This window comes from Branchiostoma lanceolatum, chromosome 2, assembly GCF_035083965.1.
Source record: "Branchiostoma lanceolatum isolate klBraLanc5 chromosome 2, klBraLanc5.hap2, whole genome shotgun sequence".
Lineage (NCBI taxonomy): Eukaryota > Metazoa > Chordata > Leptocardii > Amphioxiformes > Branchiostomatidae > Branchiostoma > Branchiostoma lanceolatum.
Window position 1 is genome coordinate 34,452,485 of NC_089723.1, and position 26,116 is coordinate 34,478,600.

A 26,116-nucleotide genomic window follows, 5' to 3' on the forward strand; every position below is an offset into this window, starting at 1 on the left:
TAAAATGATGCAATTTTGTTTGACATTTTCCGATACCCACGGATAACTTACAAGAGAAAAAAATAAATTGCCACTGAATATTTTTTCACAACACAACTGCTGACCTTTTATTGTTCACATTTGACATTGCACATCAGACAATATGCACAGACATTTGAAAACTCCACAAGGACTTCGTGTTACTCTCTATATAACAAACACAGAAGTAATTTACAAAAAGCGTTTTGCACATGATAGTTCCTGGTTTAAACCCAAGTTGTATCTTTGTGTTTTAATCCCTTGCTATGCTTTCCAGATAAGTAAACTCCGAAGAGATGCATCTAACAAGTCGACCCTTTAACACAAAATTGACTTAAAGTTTTCGTTATCTTGCTGCACATCACACTTTTGATACCTTGCAGAAGTTTCCAACAGCCTAAAAAAATAGGGTTTTGTACCATCAGTATTTGGTCCTGGCAACATGAATTTAAGGACAGCATAAGGGTTCAGCAAATGTAGAGCCTCTTGATTTGTTCTTTCAATTTTCAACGATCATGTACTTCAAACAATTACGAAGACCAAGTATGTACATTCATTTCCACATAAATTGCTGATTCACACTTTTTGTAGATTTTCTACATACACAGACATCACCATTACAGACAATGACACTGGCAGGACTTCAGCTACTGATCTCTTTGATCTAGAAATGTTAATCAATCAAAGGGGGGGATTAGCAAATTCAGAACATACATGTATCTTTGTTGTCCTTCATTGTTTGCTGTTTTTAAGGATAAGTGAGAATCATTTCAACATATATTATGGAAAACGAATGTACAGGTACATGGGCTTTTTCTAAATTACCATTTTCATATCTTTTATTCCCCCTTCATATACAACAGACACACAGCAATATCTACATTTTGATACTAGTTAGCACTGAAACTTTAGACAATTAAGAACATTCAGACGCTCTACTAAACATGACTGACACATTGTGGGCATTTATGTTAACGTAGCACATATAAAAGCTATTACCTACACTTTACACATACTTTTGGAATGGACACTTTGACCTTTTGTAAGCAAGGTGATATTCACACAATTTTCACACAATTAGTCAATATGACGAATCACCTGAGTAAATCAAACAACATACATAAAAATAACAAGAGCATAAGGTAAAAAAATCACAAAGGAACACAAAAAGTTATATTTTTTGGTATAGTCACAATTATAGTGGTCTTCACAACTAAAACATTGCCATTTTGGATCTATATTTTGTTGAAATGATGCCAGCCAAAAAAGTGATTTCTGTTCCTGTTTGACAGCTGCCAAGAATACACAGGAAAGACATGCATAGTTCTACCAACAGAAATGTCATGCCATATTATCTTATACAGGCATATGATAAGAACAACTTGCACTTTGTTCTTAGTATCAACACCTGTTCCAGAAACAGGTGTCATAGTGGTCACAGTGGTGACAATTGCACCAGAACAACTCAATGTTTCACCAGCAGAGAAGGGAATGGAAACAAGAAGTCTTGTATGTAGAGTCTTTCAACATTTAACAGTGTTGAATGTTAAAGTATCTTGCAAAATTAGCACATGTACAAAAAAAGTCATGTATATATTCATAGTGGTCTGGATTTCTGCTTATTTCCTTCCCCTTCTCCAGGTACACATAACAGCAATTTGGTAATATCTAGCAGCAGAAAAGAAACAAATAAACCAGCAGCATTTCAACAGAGATCTCACTAAAAACCTAAGAGCAGTATGATACATTCACATAAACCAGCAAAAACTGCACATAAATTATTCAAAATGCAAACCGTCTGTATTTACGACAATCAAAAATTTAGTAATTATAACATGTAGTCTAAAAAAAGATTTAAGACACAAAATTACCTCAAGGAAATAATATTGGCACATATTTGTAATCACACGACAGCCGTAATTTGTAAAACCTTAATTTTCAATGTAACTGATCAACTTTGTGGGTCTCATTACTGTTCTTACTACCATTTTGTTTGTTTTCATTACATTGACAGTTTTGACACCCCCAGTCCACTAGGGCAGCGACCAAACTGCAAATGAGCAATTTGACAGAGCACTCATAGAGCACTCGAATTTCATAGAAACAAAATGAATCTTTTTACGCTTTGTGTGTTTTCCTGTCTTTTCAGTCATATTTTTACATCTAATTATGAAGTCAAGGATAACACAAATCCAATCTAGGAAGTAGCGCAATCACCGTCTTGTAGAAAGGGGATCTAAGGCAAAAATTAAACAACTCACCAACTGGAAAGGTAAAGTTGTGCCCTGGATTTCAACAGGGGGCATTAGGGATGTAAAATGCAGTAAACTTGGGTGGGTAGATGAACACTAGTCAGCTTGTAGGCGGGCGTGTTTAGTTCCATGCTGTACGACATGAGCCAAGTGGACATATGTCCTTCAATATGTCTTCAGATGTCAATGTGTCTTCAACAGGTTTTTTTTACTGACACCAGACAGTTTGTCATGAGCTGTAAGTTGACCAGTGTTCATCTTAAGCACCCTAAAGGTACTGCTCTTGCTATGACCAATATGTAACATCTTTATAACACTTTTTGTGGCAACTATGGATTTGTTTATGTCCAGTCCTGATAAAAGCAACCCCAAGACAAGAAAGCAAGTCTATATCCTTCCACAGAAATGACCATTGGTGGGGCTAGTGTAAATTCATGTAAAGGAAGTCAAATAGCCTTTCAGGCTGTAGGGGCAGTGGAGTCTATCCCTCCCCTTCCACTGCCTCTTACAGTTTTAACCCCCCCCCCCCCCAACTGACCAAACTCAGGTACCCATTTTATACCTGGGTGGAGTGAGGAAATTTGTGTTTAGTGCCTTTCTCAAGGACACAATGTCTAGCTAAAAATGCCAGGAATTGCAACTGTGACCTCTTGATCTCTGGTCTGCTAGCCTTGTCGCACAGCCATTTGATGCCACGTAAACTAGAGCAATATGTTATCAATACTCTCCTGAATTGCAAGGCTATAAAGGGCACAGTAAAACACAACTGATTGCCCTAAATTATTTCTCAGAGTGGTACGAGGTCGTCAGATTGCCCTAGATTAATCTAGAGCAACCATCAGTTGCCATGGTACGTCAGTCGTTGCCTGGGAATGCCTGAACTGCTTTAATCATGACCTGAGGCTGGGTATATTTTGGTGGGATGCCCTCCAGGCCACAATGTCGTCGACATATATCGGTAGAGATTGTGAACTCACAGAATCGCTGATTCTACCCGTAGAGGTCCCGATCATTGACAGATTCCTATCAGGATGTGTTAGCTCTCATTACAAATGCTAAATTTCATGTTAATCCATTGATCTAATGTGACAAGTTGAAATGGTCCGTCTTTTAAGGGTCCTGGAATACCTTTAAATTCACGGACTTCGATATGGATCTCTAACACTGAATACGCCAGAAGAGGTCCTGATCAGAGTCTCCAGTCAAAGAGCCAATTAGGATCTCTTCCGGAAGAATCAGCAATTAAGCCAAATTACAATCTTTACCCTGACACATACTGTGGCGTGACGTCATCATCAGACAATGATGTACCGCCTTAAGCAAATAAGCACAGATGACACGTTGATGAAGGATAGACATCCAGGTAATAAGATTCACCAAAAAACAGTTACTCAAGCAACTGGATAGAATTTTGAAACAGTCAGATGTTTCAGACAGCATCCGCTGTCTTTCGTCAGTGACTGGTACAGATGACAGCTTACTTGTTAGGGGTTGCGCTTACCGGACTAGACAACTTATCCATAGACACTTTACAGACACATTGCCATAACATGACATCACAGGTATTCAGTGGGTATTCACAATCTGCACTCAGTGGTCAATCTTGTTTCTTCAGGGTGAAGATGTTGATGTTAAAGTGGTCTGCCATCTGGACTACCTGCAACACAAAAATGACATTATCATTAACCATTGGAAGACATCCTACATAATATCCAGATCTGTTCTTCAGCCTTCAGCAAGAGTTGCAACAGATTCTTATAAATGTTGGCATGCCAAAGTACAGCAAAGATGATAGCCTCCATAGCAGTTTCTGGGCCTTTTGGGGGGCTTATAATACATTTTTGCTAATGAATTCTTTCTGTGCTGGGTCGTTGGTGGGCCAGCCTGTAACCATTTGGCCTGGTAACCGTTAACATAATCAGTGTACTGTAATTCTTGATTTGTTAACTGTAACTTAATTTTAGCTGATTTAACTGTCACTAGTCAACAGCTAAGATTTCATCATCGCTAATATTTGGTCACTAATATTCAAGCCAGTAATATATGTTCCCACCGTTAAAATGAAGTGCCGTGACCTACTCCATTTTGCCCCAACCGCTATATTTTCCTGCCGCTATATTAAAGTGATGTACAGTATTATAGGGCGTATTCACGTGACGTCATCACCCTTGCCCTCCGTGGGCGGCCATGTTGGTGCTCACCCGGCAGCGAAGTTTCTCGGTGTCCGACGGTCTCTAAATTTCCAAGGAATGCGAAGTCGTCTGATCGCTGTTTTATTATATGCAAAGAGTCTCCAGCCTCACATCCTTTTCGCTACAAAAATCCAATTTCACCTACTGGGAATGACCCATTATCGACGAGCGAGGAAATGTTTTCCCCAGCTGCCTACAAACATGGCCGCTTAACTGTTTACAGAGTACGCATAAAATCAGTTCACAGCATACAAGTGTTCCAAGGCCTGCAACCACGTAGTACAGTGTCTTGAGTGTCGTGAAAAATTTTGGTGGCAGGGAGTACGTTATGATCGGGAAAGTTCGACGTTGAAAGACCCGCCAGTTTACGAACGTATCTCAACAAGGAGGTTTAATCAGATCTCAAGCAACGACTACACGGTGCCGCGACTGTGTTACACAACGGGCCTGTAATTTGCTTTTCGACCAGATACAAAGGTTTCCATACACTCACGTTGATTCTCCAACTTCAACTATTTAGATCCGCTGTTAGTATGTCAGAAATCCACTTTTGTTTCAGTCGTTAGTCCCTTCGTATGTTCCCTTACCTACACGAGAAACGCCAAACCAATCTTACTGTTACCCGATCAGTGTGTGCTTTATCAGTCCCAATCAAACATCTGACCACGAGGCAAAACACCATGATTGTGAGACAAAACGTTCCGAAGGGAAATTGTGAATGGCGTAGAAAACATCTGCTATTTATACGGAGAGTTCCATAGGGCTCCACTATCAAGTGAGCACCAACATGGCCGCCAGTGCTCGTTGCTAGAGGGAGGGTCACGTGACTGAATACGCCCTATAAGCCCCCAAAAGGCCCAGAGAGCCTGCTGTGGAGGCTAAAAAATGGCTCCTCAGCAGCTTAATGTTAATACATGTAGCTGCAACACCTTATGTCACATCTGCCTACTGACAGGAGCAATGTACATGTAGCTACAAAGCTTTATCTTGGGATCTCTTTCCTGCACCCTTCTTTCTTCATTCATGTGCTTTTGGTGACAACAGTTTTTAAGTCTTCTTTTGCATTATGCCTAGAAGTAACAAGAATTAACTTGCAAGTTACACAGTCATGTTTCCTATAGTCAGCCTTGTTTGCCATTTGATATTCATTACAACTGAAATGCAGAATAAAGAAGGTTAAGTAACAGAGTGCGTGTCAAATGAACATGAGGGACAGTGCAGTTAGTAAGAACATATAAAATGGACGGCTTATTTCCTGATAGGTCACACCAAATACTTTCTTTCTAAATCATTTCGATTACGTGCAAATGTTTGATGCCTAAAGCTCCCTCATACACAGGGCCGCTGGCTTTACGTCACTATCTGAAATGATGACTGCAATCCCTTGATGAATGTCGGAGTTGGGCTGATCCCGGGTTTAAGATGGCAAGATTGCTCACCACATATGCCACAGGGACATCTGATACCCTTTTTGTAATCTGGCTCAGTTCGAGGAGATAAAGTCTGTATCTGTATCTGTATAGCTGGTATAACTGCCCTTTGGTGTAACACACCAGCTTTAGAGGCACGCAACGCGGCAGCAGCTGGTTATATTACACCGAAAGACCTGTCTGATACCCTATCAGGTATGACTTTTTGGCATTAGTGTGATGAAACCTGACGACAGACTTGTGGTTAGAAACAGTAAAAAGGAAGGAAAGATGTAACCAGCCTGGGATTGTGAACACATTGATCTGAAAATGATCGGCCATCTGGTGAACCTGCAATCAGGAAGGTAAAAGAAATCAGGCATCAAAAATTCTTAAATCAAATTTTCAATTAACAAAGGGCGCAAATCATGTCTTTCGAGCAAAATTTCCTCAACCCTGTGAACTGCACTTCCACAATGTGATCATGTCAACTTTTACAAGACAGTTTCTTTCCAGAAAAAGATACTAATTATACATGGCTTGGTCACACTTTTGGCAAGGTTAGATCTGTAATTAATACAAAATATGAAATGAAACGTTAAAAAAGGTTTTATGGAGGGTATGGTTGTATACAAGGAACAATAACAGTGAGATGTTAGTAATAGATATTTCACTTTTAGTACACTGCATCAATGTTGGGTTTATTACCAACTGCCCATCCAGAAGAAAATGGATGGGATGTAATTTGCAAGGACAGTAGAAAAGGGGGAGGTTATCCAAGATCTTGATGCTGACAACACCACAAATATTACCCACAGAATGCTTAGTTAACGTGAAATGAATTCCGACATGATGTGTACAGTTTAAACCACTGTCACACATTTAGGATCCTTCCCATGACTTTACTCCCAACCAAGGTTGGTACTGGGTTGGGAGTAGCCTGGAATCTATCCTGTTACAGGACATTACACTGACTCTCAGACAGCATACAAAAGATCTTTCTTCAAACTTACCACACAGACACCAAAGTGGATGTGGAGCAGCGTGGCCATGACTGTGTAACCAATCAGCAGGACCAGTTCCCACTGGCCGAGCGGCGCCGCGCACACCGCCGCCACGATCAGAATCAGCGGCCACAGGAGGGCGTTGACCCCCTCACATCTGGTGTTGCTCATCTGGGCTATGATTAACCGGCACTGGGGAGAAAGGAGACTTTAAAAATGGTACATACTGCTTTCTCTGATTATACAGCACTCAGCATTTGGGAAAGAGTCTGAATGTTGAACACACTAGCCACCTGTTTTGATTGTAGTGACCTGTATGATTGTACAAAGTTGTGTGGCCCAAGGGCTATTGAAACAGCGCCACCCTATGCACCTTCTGGTGTAGGAAGAACCACTACATTTCACACTGTTCTAGCATTGCAACTAATAAATCTACAACAAAACTATGAGAACACGACTTACAGCTATATTTGCGAAGACCGTCCCAGACATGAAGTAGAAGAGTCGGGGCTGCTGTTCTAAGATGTCCATGGGTGACACCTTGAGCCAGACCATACAGAGAAGAAACAGTAGTACGGGTGACAGCAGGGGGAGCATCCCTTCATATAAGGACAGGTTTCTTCCTGACCCTTCTGAAGTTGATCTGAGGGGAAATGTAACATAATACTATTAATAGGGTTAACATTAGGGTCTTGTTGTGAGCTTGGATCTGAAATTTTACCACTAACTTCAACATCTAATGAAGTAATATGACAAAGTTTTTTTTTTTTTCTCTGACACCTAAATGTCAAAAATATTTTCTATACTAGCATACTCTAGTACAGTAGTACATGTACCTTCATACCCTATTACCCTACACAAATATCTAGGTGCACTGGTGCACCCACAGTCAACAATTAGGTGCACACCTCCAATTTTGGGTGCTGAAAAGTGCATATGCACCCAGCTGCAGAATTTCAAGCCCTGACATGTCCATTTCAAACAAAATGCAGTACGTAAGCAAACAGCAAGAGAATGCTTTTAACAAGTAACAACCCCACTGACCTGGGTTTCCCTCTCTTATGGAAGAAACTAAAACTTTAGGTGCAAAGTCACTCACCTGTAAAGGTTACCTAAAGTGTGTGGCAGGCTGATGAACAAAAACCCACCTGGACAAGAACAAACAGGTCAGAAAAAATTTCTCAGCTTGAACTATGGAAAGCCTAAGATTTGAAAACAACAGTTTCTTAATCAATCACATCTATGACTTACACTGGGACTTACACTGAAAGTTACAGTCCCAAAAGCTATGATATAGACTAGTAACACAAGGAAATCGAACAATACTTGTTGCACTGAAACAAAGTTTCTGATCATCTCCAGTACAACATGTGGACAAGACAGAGAGAAGTCAACAACCAGTCAGATGGGCCTCTGACACAAATTTCCCAGTTTGTTGTAGAGTGTGTTTGATGATTAAAGCAGCCAACACTAAAGAAAGCAACCAGTGAACCACTGTTCCAACTGAATCATGCACCAGATGCTATTCTACCTAGGTAGTAGCAAGGTAGCTTTAAGACTAATTATACTGATCAAAACTATAGGACAACCCAGCAACAAAGTTTGCAATAAGGAATTCTTTGAAAAAAGAACAAGCGTGATTTTTAACGCATTGACAGTACATATACAGAACAGAAAAGATATGCAGAGTTAAAGCTTGTACGTTATGCCAAAGAGCAGTTATACTGGCTATACAGAAACAGATAGAATACAGTTGTGATCCCAAGACATTGGAAAAAGCAAAGCAAAAATTCAACATGCTATATTTGAAGGCTATTTGTGCTTTTAATTTTGTCATAAATGTTGCATGCTATTTAACAAGGGGTGCCTAAGTATTCATACAAATTTTACGGAATTCATACGAGTTTTACGGAACACATACAAATTTTATAGAATTCACATGATCTACTGCTAAGAAACATACAAATTTCATGGAATTCATAAGATCCGCTGAAAAGAAACATACAGATTTCACAGAATTCATACCAGTTTTACGGAATACATACTTACTATCCTAGTAAAACTCTGTATGAATTCCGTAGAATTTTAATGTTTCTTAGCAGTGGATCATATAAAGTCTGTAAAATTTATACATATTCTGTAAAAGTTGTATAAACTCCATAAAATTCATATTAGTACTTAGCCACCCCTGTTAGTAGCCAGCCTTTGCACCCTGTAACCTTGCTTTAATCAACCTTTAGCACACTGAAGTAGCCATTTGGCATCTCATTCTCTATTGGTTACGGAGTTACGCAGCAGTGAGAAAGTTAAAAGAAAAGGACAGCACTCTGTTCGCAACAACGTTTGGGAAAGTGGTGTTATACTGGGAAGTCGACCTCTGTCCTTCCCACATACCGTAGAAGCTGAACAGGAACAGATAGTGGAAGCGCAGTCCCATGGGTAAGTGTGTCCGCCACAAGTCCTGCCCACAGAAGAATGCTGCTATGTACATCACAAACATTGCCTGGAAAAAAAAGAAACCAGTAATGAAGATAAATGTATTAACTGTTAACAACTTCTGCACAAGATATCTTACTAGGTGGCAAAGTGGTCCTGTGGTTAGGGTTGTCGACTAAAGGTTCTGGGTTGTTGACTAAAGGTTCTGGGTTGTTGACTAAAGGTTCTGGGTTTGAATTGTGCCCCTGATAAAAAGCACACATTGAAAATGATCTGTCTGTTAGAACGTTCTCTGGGATGAGACATAAAGCCTAAGGTCTTGTGTTTGAGGAGAGCCACGCCTTGAGCATGTTAAAGAAACCCACCACACCTTTCAAAAAGAGTCGGGATGCTTTTCAACGTGAGTGGATCCCACCTACAAATGTATTAGGCTGGTCTTACAGCTTGTACTTACTGCATGAAACTGGAATATCATCATGGCTAGAGCACTAGAGGTGTTATGCAAAACAAACAAAAAATGTCTCCAAATATATATTTTGTACCAATAAACTTTGACTTCATCTTTACAAATCGCAAATTTTCTACTCAATTTTTTGTTCATCCTCCTTACTCAACATTTCTCATGCCCATTTTCAAAAGAAAGAAAATGCCACTTACCACTTGGCTCATGTCGTAACCCCATGGTAGAAACAGGGTGCCTGTGTTGTACTTTTCCCAGTGGGACATGATAAAGCCGATCATCACCACCCACACTACCATGTACATCTGCGTCACCGTGATGCCGTACTCCGTGCCACGCCCAAACATGGAGTAGATGGCGGTGGGAAAGAACATGGTAGCCCAGGAGTCGAGACCGTGGTCGAACAGTTCTCCTAGCGGAGAGGAGGACCCCGTGCGCCGCGCCTGCTTGCCATCGCATCCGTCTGTTCAGTGGCAACAGATACATGTAATTGTCAAAAATAATGTTTCTTTTCAATGGCATGTTTGTTTATGCATAAACGTTACAAGATGTTCAGTGCTTAGCAAATAACTCTTTCATCACAATTCACATGACTTGCCTGCACCATCCAATGGGGTTACGGGTTGTAGAATTGGGCCCAAAAGTTTGATAATTGGCCAGGAGAGTCCGTCTGCAGGAAGGTTAATATTTCCCCCCCAGACTGCGCCTGCAAAGGAAAACCTATAGGAGGGCCTGCATGCCCCTTTTACGTAGAGCGTAATCGGCCGTTTTAATTTTACGTAGAGCGTTGCTGACCACTCCATAATTTAGCGTAGAGCGTAGGGAGGCTTTTCTGAATTTAGCGTAGAGCGTAGGGAGGCTTTCTGATTTTAGCGTATTACGTAGCCGGCCCTCCTAATTTAGCGTAGAGCGTTGTCGCGACCCCCCCATGCAGGCCCTCCTATAGGCTACGGTGGCCGAACTCTCCTGGCAATTAGTCTCCCTGTAGCGGGCACAGTCAGTCTGGTAGAGACTACATGTACATGTGTTTCACATGATCACCAATAAGTGAGGGCCTGCATGCTCTTTCATGTAGAGCATACTGAGTCTCAGTCTTTGTAATTTCTTTGCGTGATTCGTAAGCGGAATGTAGAGCAGAGCATAATCTGTGCATTCTACATATGGTGTAACGGGTGCCTGAATTAAGTTCAAAAGCAAGCCAGCCTGCCAAATTTAACGTAATACCTGGCTGCTGGCTTCCCGAATTTAGCATGTAGCATTTAGAGTACCAGTACCCCTCCTGCCCTCATTAGCTTGCTTGCAGTCCCCCATAGGTTGCAAGTAACTTTGCTTTCAAACTTTAAATGATGTGAGACAAACTTTGTGACCACCCACCGAGTGTGTGTGAGAGGAAGTGTGCGAAGCCACACACCAACCAGACCCAGTTTGGCACCAGGGGGTCATCGGGGTGCTGCGAGCTGGACGCACGGAACTGGGGGTCATACCAGGTCAGCAGGGCAAAGTTGAAGATGAGCAGGAGGAATCCTACAAAGGTCATCAGGTTCGGGGCCAGCCATCTGGGTAGTCGCTTCAGACGAAAATCAAACAATTAGTCTAGTGTACTTAACGAAGTCTCCGTAGCCATAAATGCATTTACAAGTACAGTAAGAAGGAAACATCGTCGGGGCTATACCAATAAATTCAACAAGGATGGGGTAGTGAGCAGATTCTTTTTGCTAGAGAGTTCAATGGTATGTCAGTAGATATTGTAATGTACATGTAAATAATATCAACCTTCAAAGAAGGCCTCTGGGGAGCCTAATTCAAATACGTGGTAAAACCGCTTGGTCTCAGCCCCACCTAGGCTAGAGTGTAAATATTTTGGGTTGAGCTAATCGCTAGTGATAAAGATCTATCGGTGGCAAGGCAGTATCAAAGACCAACTAGTATAGTTGACCCTTTTGATACTGCCTTGCCATCAATAGATCTGCTTGGAGATTACGATTGAGCATGTCAAGACTCAAGACAAGAGGTTTTATTCTCTTTAGTGTTTTGAAGCAAAGACAAGAAGGTAAATATTTGAGAGGAATACAGCACCATGACTTCCGGTACAGAAACTATAAAAAAATTATTAAAATGACAATGTTACAAAAACAAGGGACTCATTCACTGATTCACTCTCTCCATCTCTCCAGCTTGGTCTAACCAGTCGTCCATATAAAGTTATATTTCCAACAATTTAAGCTAGACTTCTGTACAGCAGTCTTGTCTAATCAAACTATCTCTTACCTTTACTACAGCATTCCAGAATGGGTGCATAACATAGTTGGAGAGAGGGGAGGTGTCCACTGAGCAGTACTGAAAGGAAAACAAATGTTTGCATAAACTGATAAACTCTGTGTACGAAGGTTTTGTTTTCGACGTTTCGACTGTCATCTATGTACAAAATTAATGTATCTGTTTGAAACTTGAGTGTTTGAGTGTCTGTAGATATTATTTCATATTTGTATATGAAGTACATTGACAGGAAAATGGTAACACCCAGAATGACAGGAAGTGAAGGTCAAACTAGACTGGATTCCAGACCCCCCAATGTGCATAATATCTAACGTTCTCTGGATAGATATCTTAGAAGTTAGAGATTGGGGGTCTGGCATCCAGGCTAAGGTCAAACTGGAGGTCAAAATGACTGGTTTCCACATCGAGATCAGCACAATAACAGGAAGTTAGGTAAACATCGCGCATCGGGACACTAACAGGAAGTAAGTTCAAAGGTCCCAAAAATGTTTATCTCATTTTCTGTCTTCACTTCCGAGTTATGTGAACGTCTATTGCCTTATGCGAGGCAGTGGTTACATATTATAATTATGCATAATTAGACAGAATCAGCAGGAAATTGACAATAATGGTGAAAATGAAACCAAGAAATTCGCAAAAACTAATATCATTTCACAGAGGTATATTTATTTGGTTATAAAAGTATTATTATACATTTGTAATTTAGCAGTCCCAAGATCTTTTTGTTTTCGAGTATACACCCGGGTGGCCCTTGGGATACAGCCCTTGGCGGTAGGGGTACTAGAGCCCTGGTGCGAGCGTGAAATTATGAAAACATGTGTCTATTAAAATAGGGGAGCACTCAGTTTATATTCGTAGGGAGGGGGGGCGACATGTACAGCACAGATAGCTGTCTGTATACAATGATACAGACCTCATTTTAGGTACAAGGCCACGTCATCGTACACTGGGAATCAACGAACCCTGCAAGGACATCGTTCTTTGAGGTCAAGGTACAACTTTCAACACAAAGCAGGAGGCATGACCCTACCACCACAAGCTGCCAACGACACGCACGTGGGCATGGATTGTTTTGGCCAGCAGTCCCTTTTAGACTCCACCAATTTTACCTTTTCTAAGACACTAAGAAAGAGGGGTTCCCTCCTACTAGAATCGTGGATAGAAATCAATTGTTTTTGGTCTAAACACTCACCTTGTAGCGATCGAACCCCGCTATGTGCTCATCTGTGAGATAGCTGGTCGCCATTTTTAATGGCACTGAATTGGGCTGTCCTTGATGACGGAATTGTCGCCGGTAATTTCTTTCACAAAGTAATGCGAAGGTAACATCATAGCGGGCTAGATGAAATGACTTGAATTTTACGTCAATATTAACTCTATTCTGTATGTATAACTGTAATATCTTGTGTGAATGTCATATGAACGCAAAGTATATACAGGCACTAAATTTAAATGCTAAAGGTGCCTACAAGTGAAAGGTCGACAGGCTGTCACTGCAATGACTCAAAGTAGATGTGTGGTGTGTTTAGGTGTGTTTGAGTGGTACATTTTGCACAGGCCGGTGTCCCCACTACAAAGAACAAAAGAAGAGCATCTACTTTGAGTTTTTTGTGGCTGTTTAGAGAGCTTTTGTTTGTCTGTTCAAGGACACTATTGAAACGTCGTTTTGTTTGTCTGTTCAAGGACACTATTGAAACGTCTGTTTCAAAATTTTATCCAGTTGCTTGAGTAATTATTTTTGGCGTATCTTACTACCTGGATGTCTAACTTTCATCAACGACACTATATAATGTCCTTGGTCTGTTTGAGCCTTTTGATTGTGACTGTTAACACATGTTCCCAACATTATTGTTGATTCCTCACAAAACTAATGCAACATGTGACGTTAAGTGATACAAATTATGTTTATTGAGCATTCCCTGAATTTCCACATGTTGACTGTTTTGTTGCCTTTCTTGTTTTGGGAAATTCAACATGTTACGATGCGATCGGGCACTAAAGACCACTTCTGACACCGCAAGATTAATAAAAGATGCACATCTGACATCATGTATCTGATCAGCTTCATTACACGCGTAGAGTGCATTGCATGCATTAACATTGTGGCCGGTATATAATTATTGCAACAATATGTTATAAGTTAGGAGCGCAGTGTCACAAATGACAGCAGTGATGAAAATAATATAATGTTAGTGAATATATAACTTTTGCAACAACAGCTCAAAACTATCTCCTGATACAATTGTTTTTCTTTTAGTTTTAAGTCAATGCATTGAAAGACTAAAACTAAAATGTATCTGTAATAATATATCTATGCACTAGTCTGGACGGTGCTCTAAATTGGATGTGACCACTTGTTAAAATCTCATTGATAACGTTATATAAAGTTACAGACTGCAACAAAAAAGAGTCATTATCTTCCGACCAGGACACTTTGCTGTCACATACAGTACTTGAACATCCAACTATAGTTTTCTTTTCGAAAGGTAACCTCTGGAACTTCAACCATATCAATTATTCCATCGTTACATGATGTATCATTACATTATGACCAGTTACTGTGAATAGAAAAATAGAAAAGGGAATTACCTTAGGTTTTCACTAAATCAGTAAAGCTAACGTTAGGTAGGTAACGTTAAGTAAAGCTAGGTAAATTAGTAAAGCTAGGTAGTTAAAGGTAAGTTAAAAGCTAGGTAACATTTTTGTCTCTTCCATCTTAATTGTTTTCCCTGTTTGACAGGAGAGAATGAAGAGGAGAAAGGACAGATTATCTAACATAAGGCATTTGAATATGCAGTTTCAGCCGTATTCATGAATCACATGCTGTATCAGGAACCAGTATCTGCACATGCACTGCATCCTTGTTCAATTCTTCTTACTGATGAATATAAAAGCCAAATGAAGTTGTCTACTTTGATACTGTTTCATCTGTACTTGGTAGGCAACACGTACTGTTACAAAACTCTATTTTGCCATTGGGTAGCTGGTCCCTATGTAGCGGCCGAAGCGGTGTGTTACGACGTCAACGTCATAGTCTGCAAGGCTGAGAGTGTCCTTCCCGTCCCCGACCAGGAAACACACGGTGTAAAGTGCGAGTTCGAACTCAGGGCTCGTACCGATGAAGGAGCTGCCTACAGGTTTCACGTGGCCGTTCCAGGTGAACTGGATGGTGATCAGCTGATCATAGTTATCTGTACGCTAGAGATTTCGAAGAAAAACACCAGTTAGAGAGTGTTGCATGATTAAATTTGATACAAATTTGTTTATTTTTGCAGTGGTTTTATTTCGCAGTAGGAGGCTGTTTTCAACATGTATCAAATTAGAGGTTGCAACAATTCTGTAATACACCAAAAATGCATATTCACAGCTTGTGAATTTGCAGTGGAAAGGTCATCGCGGAAATAGAGCCACCGCAAATGTCTCAAGATTTACAGTGCAGTATTGAATGAGAAAACACAGTAGATTTCAGTTACATACCCTGCTTTTGAACCCTGTGTAGTCAATGCTTCCTTTCTTCTCTTCAAGGTACAATTGGACCCAGTTGTGCAGGCCAGTCACTTCCTTATTCCTGCCTCTGGTCTCTCCCACAAACACATGTTCAAATCCAGAGGAATCCCTGCATCAATAAAAACAAATCTGTTAAGACCAAAAATGTTACTGTACATCTGAGCTACATGTTGTGAACTTGTTTATTTGTTTATCACATTCTCTATTGCATCAATATTACAGGCAATAGTGAGGAGTATACCATGATTTAAGATTGCATTTTTGATAAGAAAACATTCTAGAGTAATATCTTTAAGTCGGAAATGTATCAGTGCTTCAAAATCACAGCATAAGAGACTGTTATTTCTAGAGGGTAAATAATTGAAATGACTTACATCCTTCCCCTTGTTCTGGAGTACAGTTTGAACCACAGGTCATACAGCCTATGTTTGAAGCCTTCCTCATCCTCTGGTACTAGATCTGAGGGGGTCAAGTTCATGGTGATCGATAAATTTGTCATGATACTCAAATTATCCTGACTATAGACTGATCCCAGCGCCCCACCAGACTCCGTCAAAATGTAGAAATGTGAAATGAAAACATACAAATGCAAATATTTAAAGGACGGCCGCCTCAGTGGAAGAACTGAAAAGCGGCAAAGATGATGATGATGTCAAGGACATGTAGCCACTCCCTCATTGGTCAAACCGCTAATTGCCATGCTATCATTTGTTGAATTGCTGATTGTGATGGATAGCCAGGATTGGGCCATTATGGCTCATCAACTGAAAATTTAAGTGCGCTCTAAGAATGGGAAATAACATTTTACAGGATTGATGATAATATGAACAAAAAGTAGCTAATCATTGCACCTGATTGCCTTACATTCATATCCAACAGTACTGAATGAGACGTCGGGACCAGGCTTGATGAATGCCACCCGACCCAACATTGAGGTGAACTTGAGGAGATCATGTATCAAGTAAGTAAGAACGAGCCATCCTCCTCACCTTTCCCAGCCAGGTACTTGTGTGCCTCCCGTAAGACGTCTGTTTCCAGACAGGCGTTCAGGAAGGTCCAGTTCTCCTCCTCCTCCTCAGGAGTGACCTCCTCTGATGTCCCCACTTTCTCGGAGTAGTTGTCCAACAGAGAGATGAAGGCTGCAGATAGGTAACAGTTATAATCATGAACTCTTGTCTGACAAATAAACTGGACTAGTGCACATACTGACTACCAAGTATATCTAAATATCAGCTCAGAGCAGGAAATATTAATGCCTTCAAGTACTACAGGATTGAAGCGTTCATAAGCCAGGTCATTCTTTCCTAGAACTATCGTAGAGTGGATCTTGTTGCCATCAAGTACCGTAGGGGTATCCTCACTAGATAGCTTTAAAAATGCTTGTAGATAGCTATAGACGAGATGTGCAAAGGTTAGGTATGACAGGTCGTTCAGTGTAATAATATAACCAGCTGCTACCGAGCCGCGTATCTGCAGAGCTGGTGTTTTACGTTGAAGGGCAGTTATACCGGCTATACAGATTTTCTGTCAGAAGGAGTTTCTGAGAACATGTATTTGTTAGATCCTCTATACAAGTTGACAAAACTGAAGAGTCGAATGTTACCTTTGAATGTAGGTATACTGTAAAGTTTGTCTTCATCCACCCAGGCAAACAGGGGGTCCCTGGCCATGTCCCGCGGGGTCCCTCCTTTCTCCACATACTTGGCACGACCCTAAGGAAACATGCATTCAGTTAGCTACGGCTAAAATCTGTCATTAGTAATGGTAAATAGTCTAAATTGTGGTAAATTGCAATGATTACAAGATAAAGTATATCATTTTTTGATAGAATTAAAAATCACAAAAGGATACATACCCAATACTTATTATACTTGCAAGTGTACAACAAAACCAATAAAATGTTTTTTCAGAATGTTCAAAATTGCATACACTTTTCTCCATCATTCTTTTAAATAATGACTTCCGAATCTAAAATTGCTGTGATATCATAAATTTCTTTGTTAGCGAAACAAGATGTAATGTTAAGTTCTTATCAAATTCAAATGTTATGTACTTCATACCTGGGTGTCGATCTCATAGTCCCTACCAGGCTGTAGTCTGTTGTTGTCCAGCTCCCAGAGCCTGGTACAGATTCCTGACAGACTGTCGTCATAACTGGGTTGGTTGAATAGGTATGTCATGTTAAAATCTATGTTTGATCTATCTATCTATAACGTAAGGTGTATCCAGCTTAGGTCAGCTGACCTTTGCTAATAAGGCATGCTGATTCCAGACATATATCATACTGTTGTTTACATGATTTATCAGTACTTGTCTGGTATCCATAAGTTTTCAGCCTGCCCACTTTACAATCAGAAGTGAGGAAAGGACACAGGTAGAAAATGGCTGGATATCTAGCCTATGTGCATGATTATAGGGGCTCAACACTGAGAAAATTGTGCTAAACTGCCGTGACCATAAATACAACATCGGTTTACCTCATTTTGTGATTAAAGAATAGCCTCCGATGCAGACTCCTCCCGGCTGTTTCCTTTTTCAAGTTACAGTTTTTATACTATAATTACATTTTTTTTCTTCTTGCTGGCCGGCAATAAGAAAAAAAATGTAATAGTATAAAAACTGTAACTTGAAAAAGAAAACAGCCAGAAGGAGTCTGCATTGGAGGCTAATTAATTATAAAGAACAGAGAGTTGGTTTGTATATAGATAGGAGATTTTAAAAAACAATTCATTTCTAAAATTTGATATATTGGCAGGAATGTGGAGAGAGCGAGGTGGGAAAATGACATCTTTGATGTCTTTTGCTGTCATATATATATATACAGCTGTTGCCAAATACTGCCAAAGGCAAGGTCAACTTTTGAATTACGAGCGATAAAATAACAATGGCACTTTATCAGCACAGCTGTGCAGTGATCTGGTAGTCATTGATCTGTATGGCACCCGCCACCCGTAGTGTCAACTCGGGTACTGTGATAGTGTGAAGAAGAACAGGATAAAACTTGCACAGAGTGTAAGATAGATATAGTTTCTAACTTAGAAAACATTATGAAAGAGAAAGACGACAGTTAATCATAATTAACAAATTAAAAGATTCCTTGAGAAAAGTAAAAAAAAAAAAACCCAGCAAGACGAGGATAATCAACTGCAAACAAAGCTGGAAGTAGTTAGTTTACAGCTGTTCAATGTGATATTCAGTGTCACATGTGCATCAGTCACCCTTAATTCAAGTGCCACATCACAGTAAAAGTACCTAATGGCTGGATCAACTACTACATCTTGGATGGGATCTGGATCTTCTAAAGGCCTGGGATCACCCTCTCCCTCCTGACCTTGATGCTGACTTTCACTATCACCCTTTGGCTCTTCAGGCTGATCCCGCTGGATTTCATTCTCCTCTGGTGTTTGATCCACAACATACTTGTTTCCTGGAGGCTGTTCTTCCTCATTAGACCCAAAGCAGGCCTGGCATAAAGCTGCTACTACATTAGCCATGTTATAAGAAAGTTGCCAGAAAGAAGAAAGCTATGGGCCTATGAAACACCCACTAGACAAAGAGACAGGATGCTACTACAAGATGATGTCAACTTCCATGTCAAAGGTCAAGGGTTATGTCACCTGTCAAAAAAATGGGGGAGAATCATTGTTAGCCTGGGGGCTGCCAGCCATCAATTATCAGGTTTAGTAAAGCGTAACAGCTGTAGCAACAAAGGGGCAGAGAAAGAATGTTGCCTGGGGGAAACAAGATTAGCAGCCCTGTAGGGGGTGGATCATTAAAGAGAGGGGAATTCAGAATTCATTTGCTGGGGTCAGTTAACCTGGATCGTGCATCTGCAAAAAAGGGCATCAAAATAACTTTTAAACCTCCTTGTTTAGAGTTATTTAGAGTTACAGGTACAGGTTAAATGGTGCAAATCACAGAAATGTGCCAATCAAATATATTAAATTTTTCCCAAACAAAAGCATGGATAGGAGTGATTTTCATCATAAAACCTGGGCAAAACTCAGTCATGTATGAAAAAAAAATTGAACTGAAAGAAAATTCAGGTGTAAAGTCCAATATAGACGGGGACCATGTGTCGTCTGAGAGATCAGAGGTGCTTGGTTCCAAAAATATTTCATAAAAAACAAACAATTTGTCCAGCAGACTGGGGCACACGGAATTTGGATAAATGTAACACTAGAGTCAATTCCATGTCACCGAGAGGGTTTTCAGGTAATATTGCTAGTGAGTTCAAACAATTTTAGATAAAAGACTATTCCAGTCAAAATAGTTCTAAATTGTTCAAACAATCAAGAAAGAAAGTTTGAACATGTTTGAACTTATTTACATATGTTGGAACTATTTGGAAAGTAATTGCACAAATATCTCTTTATTTAGAACAATTTTCAAACATCTATGTGATTGTTTCACTGTTCGAACATGTTGGAACAATTTGCATCATTTTTCAAATGGTAGATTTGGGTTATTGCCCCCATAAAAGTAGGTGCTAATCGCACTCTATTGTCCGCCTCTGTATATTTTTAGATTTCACGTCTGGACTTTTGTCTTGAGGTGTCAATGCATGCCACCCAGGCCTAATCCCCTATACTTTGAAGGGATGTGTGAATTGCCCTGTTCCCATCCCACTGACCCAGTTATACCATGTTGTTATAATGTTGGAACATGTAGGAACAAATGATCAACCTATTTTCCAACAGTTTCGAAAATAATACAAATAACATGTGCAATGTTAGAAATTTGTCTAACATGTTGGAACACAGCAGAAACTATTAAGAACATCAAATGAATGTTGGAAATTGTTCTAAACAGTCACTTATCTCCCTTAGATTGTTACAAAGGTTTTGCAAATGTTAGAACAAAAGGCAACAAACACCCTCTCGGTAATGTGGAATTGACTCTACATTGATGTCTAATTTTTTTACTTAAATTGCACTTATGCAATACTAGTCTAAAGAAATATTATAGTCATGAGCGTAGCTTTTCTTTATACAGCAACTGTTACATGCCCCTCCCACACTCTGAAACCTTCTTTTAATCAATCATTGTTTTAACACGAAAAGCCAAGAAATATTCTCACCCATCTGCCATCCTGGTCACTTATACACACCTGCTCAGTCAAGTTCAAAGTGAACGGAATAGAATTATTCAAGGGCAGCAACCTCCAGTAGGTTTTTAATACACAGAACAAATACAGTTGTCTGGTGGCCAGCAGAAATGATCACCAGTGGACATTGGCCCACCCATCAATACTTGACCCTTGGCCGGCTGGACATTATTGCACCCAAATATGGACTCTAGTGCCCAAATATGGCAATATGATTGATCCACTCCAGCCAAGCCAAAGTACACAATCCCACGGTTTACAATCAATTCTAGATAATTAATTGAACTGAATAAACTCTTAAGTTATGGCCATAAATGAATTACATTCCCTATAGGGGACATACTGTAATGTTTATATAATAGTGAAAAATTTAATATAAAAGGGCTAATCTTGTACTTGATTTAAACTAATTTTTACCATGCAAAACAGGAATACATTTCTCACATGATAACGAAATTCAGACTTTCCTGCAGTACCAACCAAGTACCACAGGAGGCACCACTGCACGGTGCATTTACTGATGAGTCTGGCAGTTGTGAGGCAAAATTATAAAAAGATGACGAAGAACACTCACATAATGAAACGCAACGTTTTTCCTTCAACTGGGCACTTTCATCAGCTATCAAAGCCTCCAAGAAAAACATCTCTGCAGTCGAAAAAACTTCTTGGGGAACCCAAAATACCAGAGGGTTTGGGACCCCTTCTTTGCAAAGGTTGATTGAGATAAATAACATCTTCCAGAATAAAAAGGAAAAGCAACTGATCTTTATATAGTATACAACTTTAATATTGCCAAACTGTGCTTGACTTTCATTTGTTGGGGTTTGCGGATTCGATGGGGTGGTCTACAGGGGTGGGCTAGTGGGGTGGGCTACCTCAGCATCTACCCTTTCTGGGCCTCAAGGCTATGCATGGGGGTTTAGCATCGAATGAAAAAGATGGGTCACTGTGGGTGTGTGGGTGGGCCGGAAGGAATGCAACTGATCATATTGCTTTGGGGATGCTACATTGGGGGGTGGAGGTTGGCAATGAGCATACATTTACATCGTGCAGGAGTTTGTTATCCCCAGTTTTAGATTTTTAAACATAGAGGGCCATGTTCCCTGTTCCTTTACTGCTCAGTCAGGCCAACATGACAGTTAAGCATTGTGGCTACACGAAAGAAATGAGCAACAAAAGCAACACTATACATTGTACAAACACACACACTTACAACATTCCAACCCACGCTCATGCACACTGACACACATAACCACAAATACATTGTACATTGTATACAAGCACATGTATTCAGGTACATTCCAGTCTAAATGTGAGACATATGTTTTGAATTCTGTCAAACAAAGGCTCTCTCATTCCCTAGCTGCCCTATCCAACTTCCAGTTTATTTCCCCTTGTACCTCTTCCCTTACATCCTATTGTATACTGAGTACTTAGTAGTTTCTTTATGAAAAATGGCTTTTCTACCAGTCTTGGTGGAGTTCATTGCTGCCACCTACCCCCCCCCCCCCCCCCTGCCATATGATCAGCTGTTGCCTTCCCTCTAGCCCACCCACAGCTTGACCCAGTTCCTCTTCAAGGAAATTCCATAAGAGGCCAAACCCCCATACATAGCCTTGAGGCTCAGAAAGGGTAGATGCTGAGGTAGCCCACCCCACTAGCCCACCCCTGTAGACCACCCCATCGAATCCGCAAACCCCATTTGTTGTACATTCATCATTGCAATACATAGTAAAACATTTCTGTGATCTGAATATATACAATCTAGTCTCATATAGATATGATCTAAATATATACAAGCTAGTCTCATACAGATTACAACGGCATGTTCACATACAGATCAATAAGCATTTGATCATTACACTTACATACTACCGGTATTGGGAAGAGCTTGCCTTTTGAAGAACGATTGAGAAGGATTATGTACTTAACTGCATTGAACATTACTGTAGATAGAAATATATGTACATGATTCTTAAGAGCACATTAGACTTAATTTCAGAACCAGTCTGATTGACCATTAGGCAAGTCTCCAATCCTCCATAAGTTCATGAATCTAGATTAGGAACTTTCATGATTTTATTACAATAATACATTTCAATAGCCTTACTATTCATTCACATTCAGTAGACATAAATCCCATACCATGCCAAATTAAACACACATACACATGTACATTAACAAGTACAAGATTAACAAATTGAACACATTATGCTATCCCAGTGAACACATGGAATGTGCTATAGATACTTACTCTAATACTTAGTACGCTTAATGTAGCAATTAAGTTTTTTAAAGAGTCTACACTGCTTGCATCCACCCATATATAAGACAAGCCCCTGACCACCAGATTAGATACAAAAATAGTACATCCCTTTAAGACCAACTACAAAGAGTAATTTAATATCCCTGAAAGGTTAAGGTCCTGAGTGATATTTTCATTACTGAGCTTCTGTCAATGTTTGAGAATTCTGTCTAAATTCAGAAATTTTAGAAATTCGCAAATAGTTATGGCAAAAGGTTCAACAAAGAAGGAGCGAGATACAATTGTGCAATGTAGATCATCCAATTTCTGTAAGGCATGTCGTCTACTGGACGTTGTTCTGCAGTTTTAAGATGATCATTTTCCTGTCGAAGCGAGCAGCCACCAAGTCTCCACCTCCAAGAAGTACACATTCTTTCAGCTGTAGGTAAAGAAGAAAAAGTCAAAATGTGATACCTTTTGTACCTATTGCACACACATACAAATGTAGCAGATTATGGTGGGCAAAATTGAAAAAAGAATTAGACTAAGTTTAGATGAAAGTAACCCTTATGGTACTATAAATTCATTTATCTTTGCAGGGACTTAATTCCACCGTTGAAACAATTCTGTAATACATGCAATAAAGTGTAGCAATGTTATTATCTTAATGATAATTGATAATTCTTAAGATTTACGGTATCTTTTCGACACATTGAAAAATCAGTAACTCATCTTGTGTGACTAACAGTATATGTGAAGTGTAACAGACTTTGCCTAAAGGATTCCCACAACTTTGCTCCCAGCCACCTCACTAACAAGGTTGACGCTGGATTGGAATTAGCCCGGAATCCATCCTATTCTAGCTCCAGTTCACTGACCTCTGATTGCATCCATGCAGAATATGACTTTCCGAACTTTGATTTTTCAAAATATACAGTCAGCCGACTCAGATGACTTTTAAAGTCAAGTAGGTAACCTTGCCAACCAACTCCCAACCACAGATGGCCTTGCTCGACACGACTAACTCCCAACCAAGTGAAGTACTAAACTAGAAGGTTGACAGGCCATGGTTGGGTATGTGTGACAAGGGCTTTACCCTTAACCTACCATGATTTCAAAGGTGAAGCTCCCTAGCTGTGTCCCTGTAGACATGTCGTACACTGCGATTGTCTTCTTGTCTCCGGTTGACACCAGAACGTGGTCTCCTACTGTACTCAGTATCAGGCCATCCGCAATCATAGGGTGTACAGGGATGGACATCACACTCTGCTTACTCCCTGAAATATACAACATGCAATAAATTATTACACGTAGGATATATTGCTTTGTTAACCACCTTCAGCTTATAGCTACAGTTTAGTTTAGTTTAGTTTAGTTCATTTTGTACCTACATTGACATTAAACAGCATAGTTTTTAAAAAAGACTTACAAGCAAATTAAAGTAACTTTTAAGACTAATTGAGAGTAAGTCAAGGTTAGCTGTTGTCAATTTGCTCTTACATTGGGGTAAATAAGATAAATATGTATCTGGCATTTGAGGGTGTTTCAGCACCAAGGACAGATACAAGGCCACATGTTATGCTGTAGACATTTAATTTATTATTTCAGCCTGAATAATTCTGATTATCAAAGGGATATATCCAAGTAGGATCCCAGCAACTCTCCATCAATGGTCTGAATAGTCAAGTAAGTTGGATCACCCATTGTTTTAAACCTTTGTCATGAACTTGCTACATAAATGTCTAAGAGCAAGTCGGATGTCTAACAACACATACATGTACATTGGGTTGTTGGCAGTATTTTAAGACTACAGAAGGCCTAGGTAGAAACTCCAGGAATTTCTTAAAAACTTGTAAAAGTATGTTTACATCATAGTTGATACTAAATACACACCAGAATGAGAAATCAAACTTTTCTTTAACTAAAAGAATTGACCCACCAAAATGTTTGATTGATTACAATTACACGTCAGTTATAATTGCCAATTCCTCAGCAGATGGACATTACAGGAGAAGAAGAAAATCTCTCAATCTTCTTCAGCTATTCGACCAAGTACTGTAGACATGTGATTTTTCTGGTGAGTCAACTTTTAGTTGGAGAACAGTTTGATTTCTCATTGATGTAATTTATCAAGTTAGATGAACTTTCATGCTAACATACGCACCAGTAGTGACATCCCAGACATGCCACTGTGCTGCATCTGTGGACACCACTCTGCTGTCTGAGACGAACTCCAGGAAACTGTGGCCCTCGGGGAAGAAATGCACAACTTTTCCTGTGGTCAGGAAACATGAGAAAAGCATGACATTGTTTTCCTTACTGTTGTAGAAATAATGTATGCCTGACTGATTAAACAGAAAGATATGGCTACATTAATGACAATGATTGTGATAAATCTTTTAACTTGCAAAAGTAGTAACGTTGGGTAACATAAATTCGCGGGGTACTTAAATTCGCGATTTTTCGAAAACGGGGTATTTAGGGATATGTGCTAGATGCAACATAAGTAATACCGCTAGAAATGCAAACCTGACAGACTAACGTATTCAGAACACTGTCTGAAAAGCTTCGATAAGCATGCATTATAAGGCGACGAGGTCAAAAACTCTCCGTCCCTTATTGGAACAGTCTGAGGGCTTCATGGGAGAATTACACAACATGGTTGTCGGCTGGTTTATAAGAAAAATGTCACATCCGCTTCCTGCTAAACACAATTATTTACAAGACAACTTATTACAATCCCTTTTGCTAACCTGCAACTGGATTCTAAGTGTGGTCAATCATCAAAACTCCTCTCTGTTGCTACAACCTACGGCACGTGTATTTTCCCGCCGCCATATTGTTAACCAGAATCCTGTTGTCAAGCAGACGACAAAGGTTTGTGAGGAACACTTTTTTGTCTAAATGCTGCGTGTGATAGTGGACTGAGGAAGATATTTTCCTCAAAGTTTGCTCCTAACACAACAAGGAACATATGGACATAGTAGTATTACCATTGCTACGGCATCCAGCTAACTTTCCATGAATAATGTAACGTTACACGTTGCCCGATGATGACGATGGGTCGACTTTGAGTGAAGTTCTACCGACTCAACACACGGGTTGTTCCCGAACTGGCCTGATGTGTGCGGTACGGCCGTTTTTTCGTGAATTTTTTTTACTTGGACACGTCTATATCCATAGCACTCTCCTCAAGCCAAGGATGGAAC

The 26,116-nt window shown here is 40.0% G+C and overlaps 3 protein-coding genes across 5 annotated transcripts in view; all 3 read right to left on the bottom strand.

Annotated features, from left to right (window-relative positions):
- Nucleotides 1–490: 490 nt before the first annotated feature.
- LOC136428803 (ethanolaminephosphotransferase 1-like) lies at nucleotides 491–13,318 on the bottom strand. 2 transcript variants are annotated; one of them, XM_066418558.1, is made up of 10 exons: nucleotides 13,241–13,318; nucleotides 12,040–12,108; nucleotides 11,146–11,338; nucleotides 9,969–10,234; nucleotides 9,270–9,378; nucleotides 7,975–8,023; nucleotides 7,338–7,518; nucleotides 6,885–7,067; nucleotides 6,174–6,222; nucleotides 491–3,927 (listed from the first exon to the last, which is right to left on the bottom strand). In XM_066418558.1, the coding sequence occupies exons 1-10, from the start codon at nucleotides 13,292–13,294 to the stop codon at nucleotides 3,902–3,904; spliced, it is 1,179 nt and encodes a 392-aa protein (XP_066274655.1). In that variant the 5' UTR covers nucleotides 13,295–13,318; the 3' UTR covers nucleotides 491–3,901. The 2 variants fall into 2 exon arrangements, with proteins under 2 accessions (XP_066274655.1, XP_066274656.1); XM_066418559.1 differs by lacking the exon at nucleotides 6,174–6,222.
- Nucleotides 13,319–14,070: 752 nt separating this feature from the next.
- Nucleotides 14,071–20,735, bottom strand: LOC136428806 (poly(U)-specific endoribonuclease-like). The gene is made up of 7 exons (XM_066418562.1): nucleotides 20,636–20,735; nucleotides 17,616–17,709; nucleotides 17,159–17,267; nucleotides 16,545–16,694; nucleotides 15,930–16,014; nucleotides 15,526–15,664; nucleotides 14,071–15,246 (listed from the first exon to the last, which is right to left on the bottom strand). The coding sequence occupies exons 1-7, from the start codon at nucleotides 20,644–20,646 to the stop codon at nucleotides 15,013–15,015; spliced, it is 822 nt and encodes a 273-aa protein (XP_066274659.1). The 5' UTR covers nucleotides 20,647–20,735; the 3' UTR covers nucleotides 14,071–15,012.
- Nucleotides 20,736–22,367: 1,632 nt separating this feature from the next.
- Nucleotides 22,368–26,116, bottom strand: part of LOC136428794 (NACHT domain- and WD repeat-containing protein 1-like) — a 28,114-nt gene continuing 24,365 nt past the window's right edge. For both annotated transcript variants that reach the window (XM_066418545.1, XM_066418544.1), the window contains exons 31-33: nucleotides 25,072–25,182; nucleotides 24,015–24,184; nucleotides 22,368–23,346 (exon numbers count right to left, since the gene is read on the bottom strand). In XM_066418545.1, coding sequence (XP_066274642.1) covers nucleotides 23,251–23,346; nucleotides 24,015–24,184; nucleotides 25,072–25,182 — 377 coding nt within the window. In that variant the 3' untranslated portion in view covers nucleotides 22,368–23,250. The remainder of the gene's footprint in view (nucleotides 23,347–24,014; nucleotides 24,185–25,071; nucleotides 25,183–26,116) is intronic.

What these genes read in the sequence shown, in the direction of transcription:
- LOC136428806 (XM_066418562.1), bottom strand. An exon ending in ACTATGAGATCGACACCCAG is followed by an intron (nt 17,268 to 17,615) that starts GTATGAAGTACA and finishes ATGTTTCCTTAG; the next exon opens with GGTCGTGCCAAGTATGTGGA. An exon ending in ACACAGGGTTCAAAAGCAGG is followed by an intron (nt 15,247 to 15,525) that starts GTATGTAACTGA and finishes CGAAATCTCTAG; the next exon opens with CGTACAGATAACTATGATCA.
- LOC136428803 (XM_066418558.1), bottom strand. Translation starts at nt 13,294, where the DNA reads ATGGCGACCAGCTATCTCACAGATGAGCACATAGCGGGGTTCGATCGC. An exon ending in GTTACGACATGAGCCAAGTG is followed by an intron (nt 9,379 to 9,968) that starts GTAAGTGGCATT and finishes TTTTTTTTCCAG; the next exon opens with GCAATGTTTGTGATGTACAT. An exon ending in ACTTTAGGTAACCTTTACAG is followed by an intron (nt 7,519 to 7,974) that starts GTGAGTGACTTT and finishes ATTTCCCCTCAG; the next exon opens with ATCAACTTCAGAAGGGTCAG.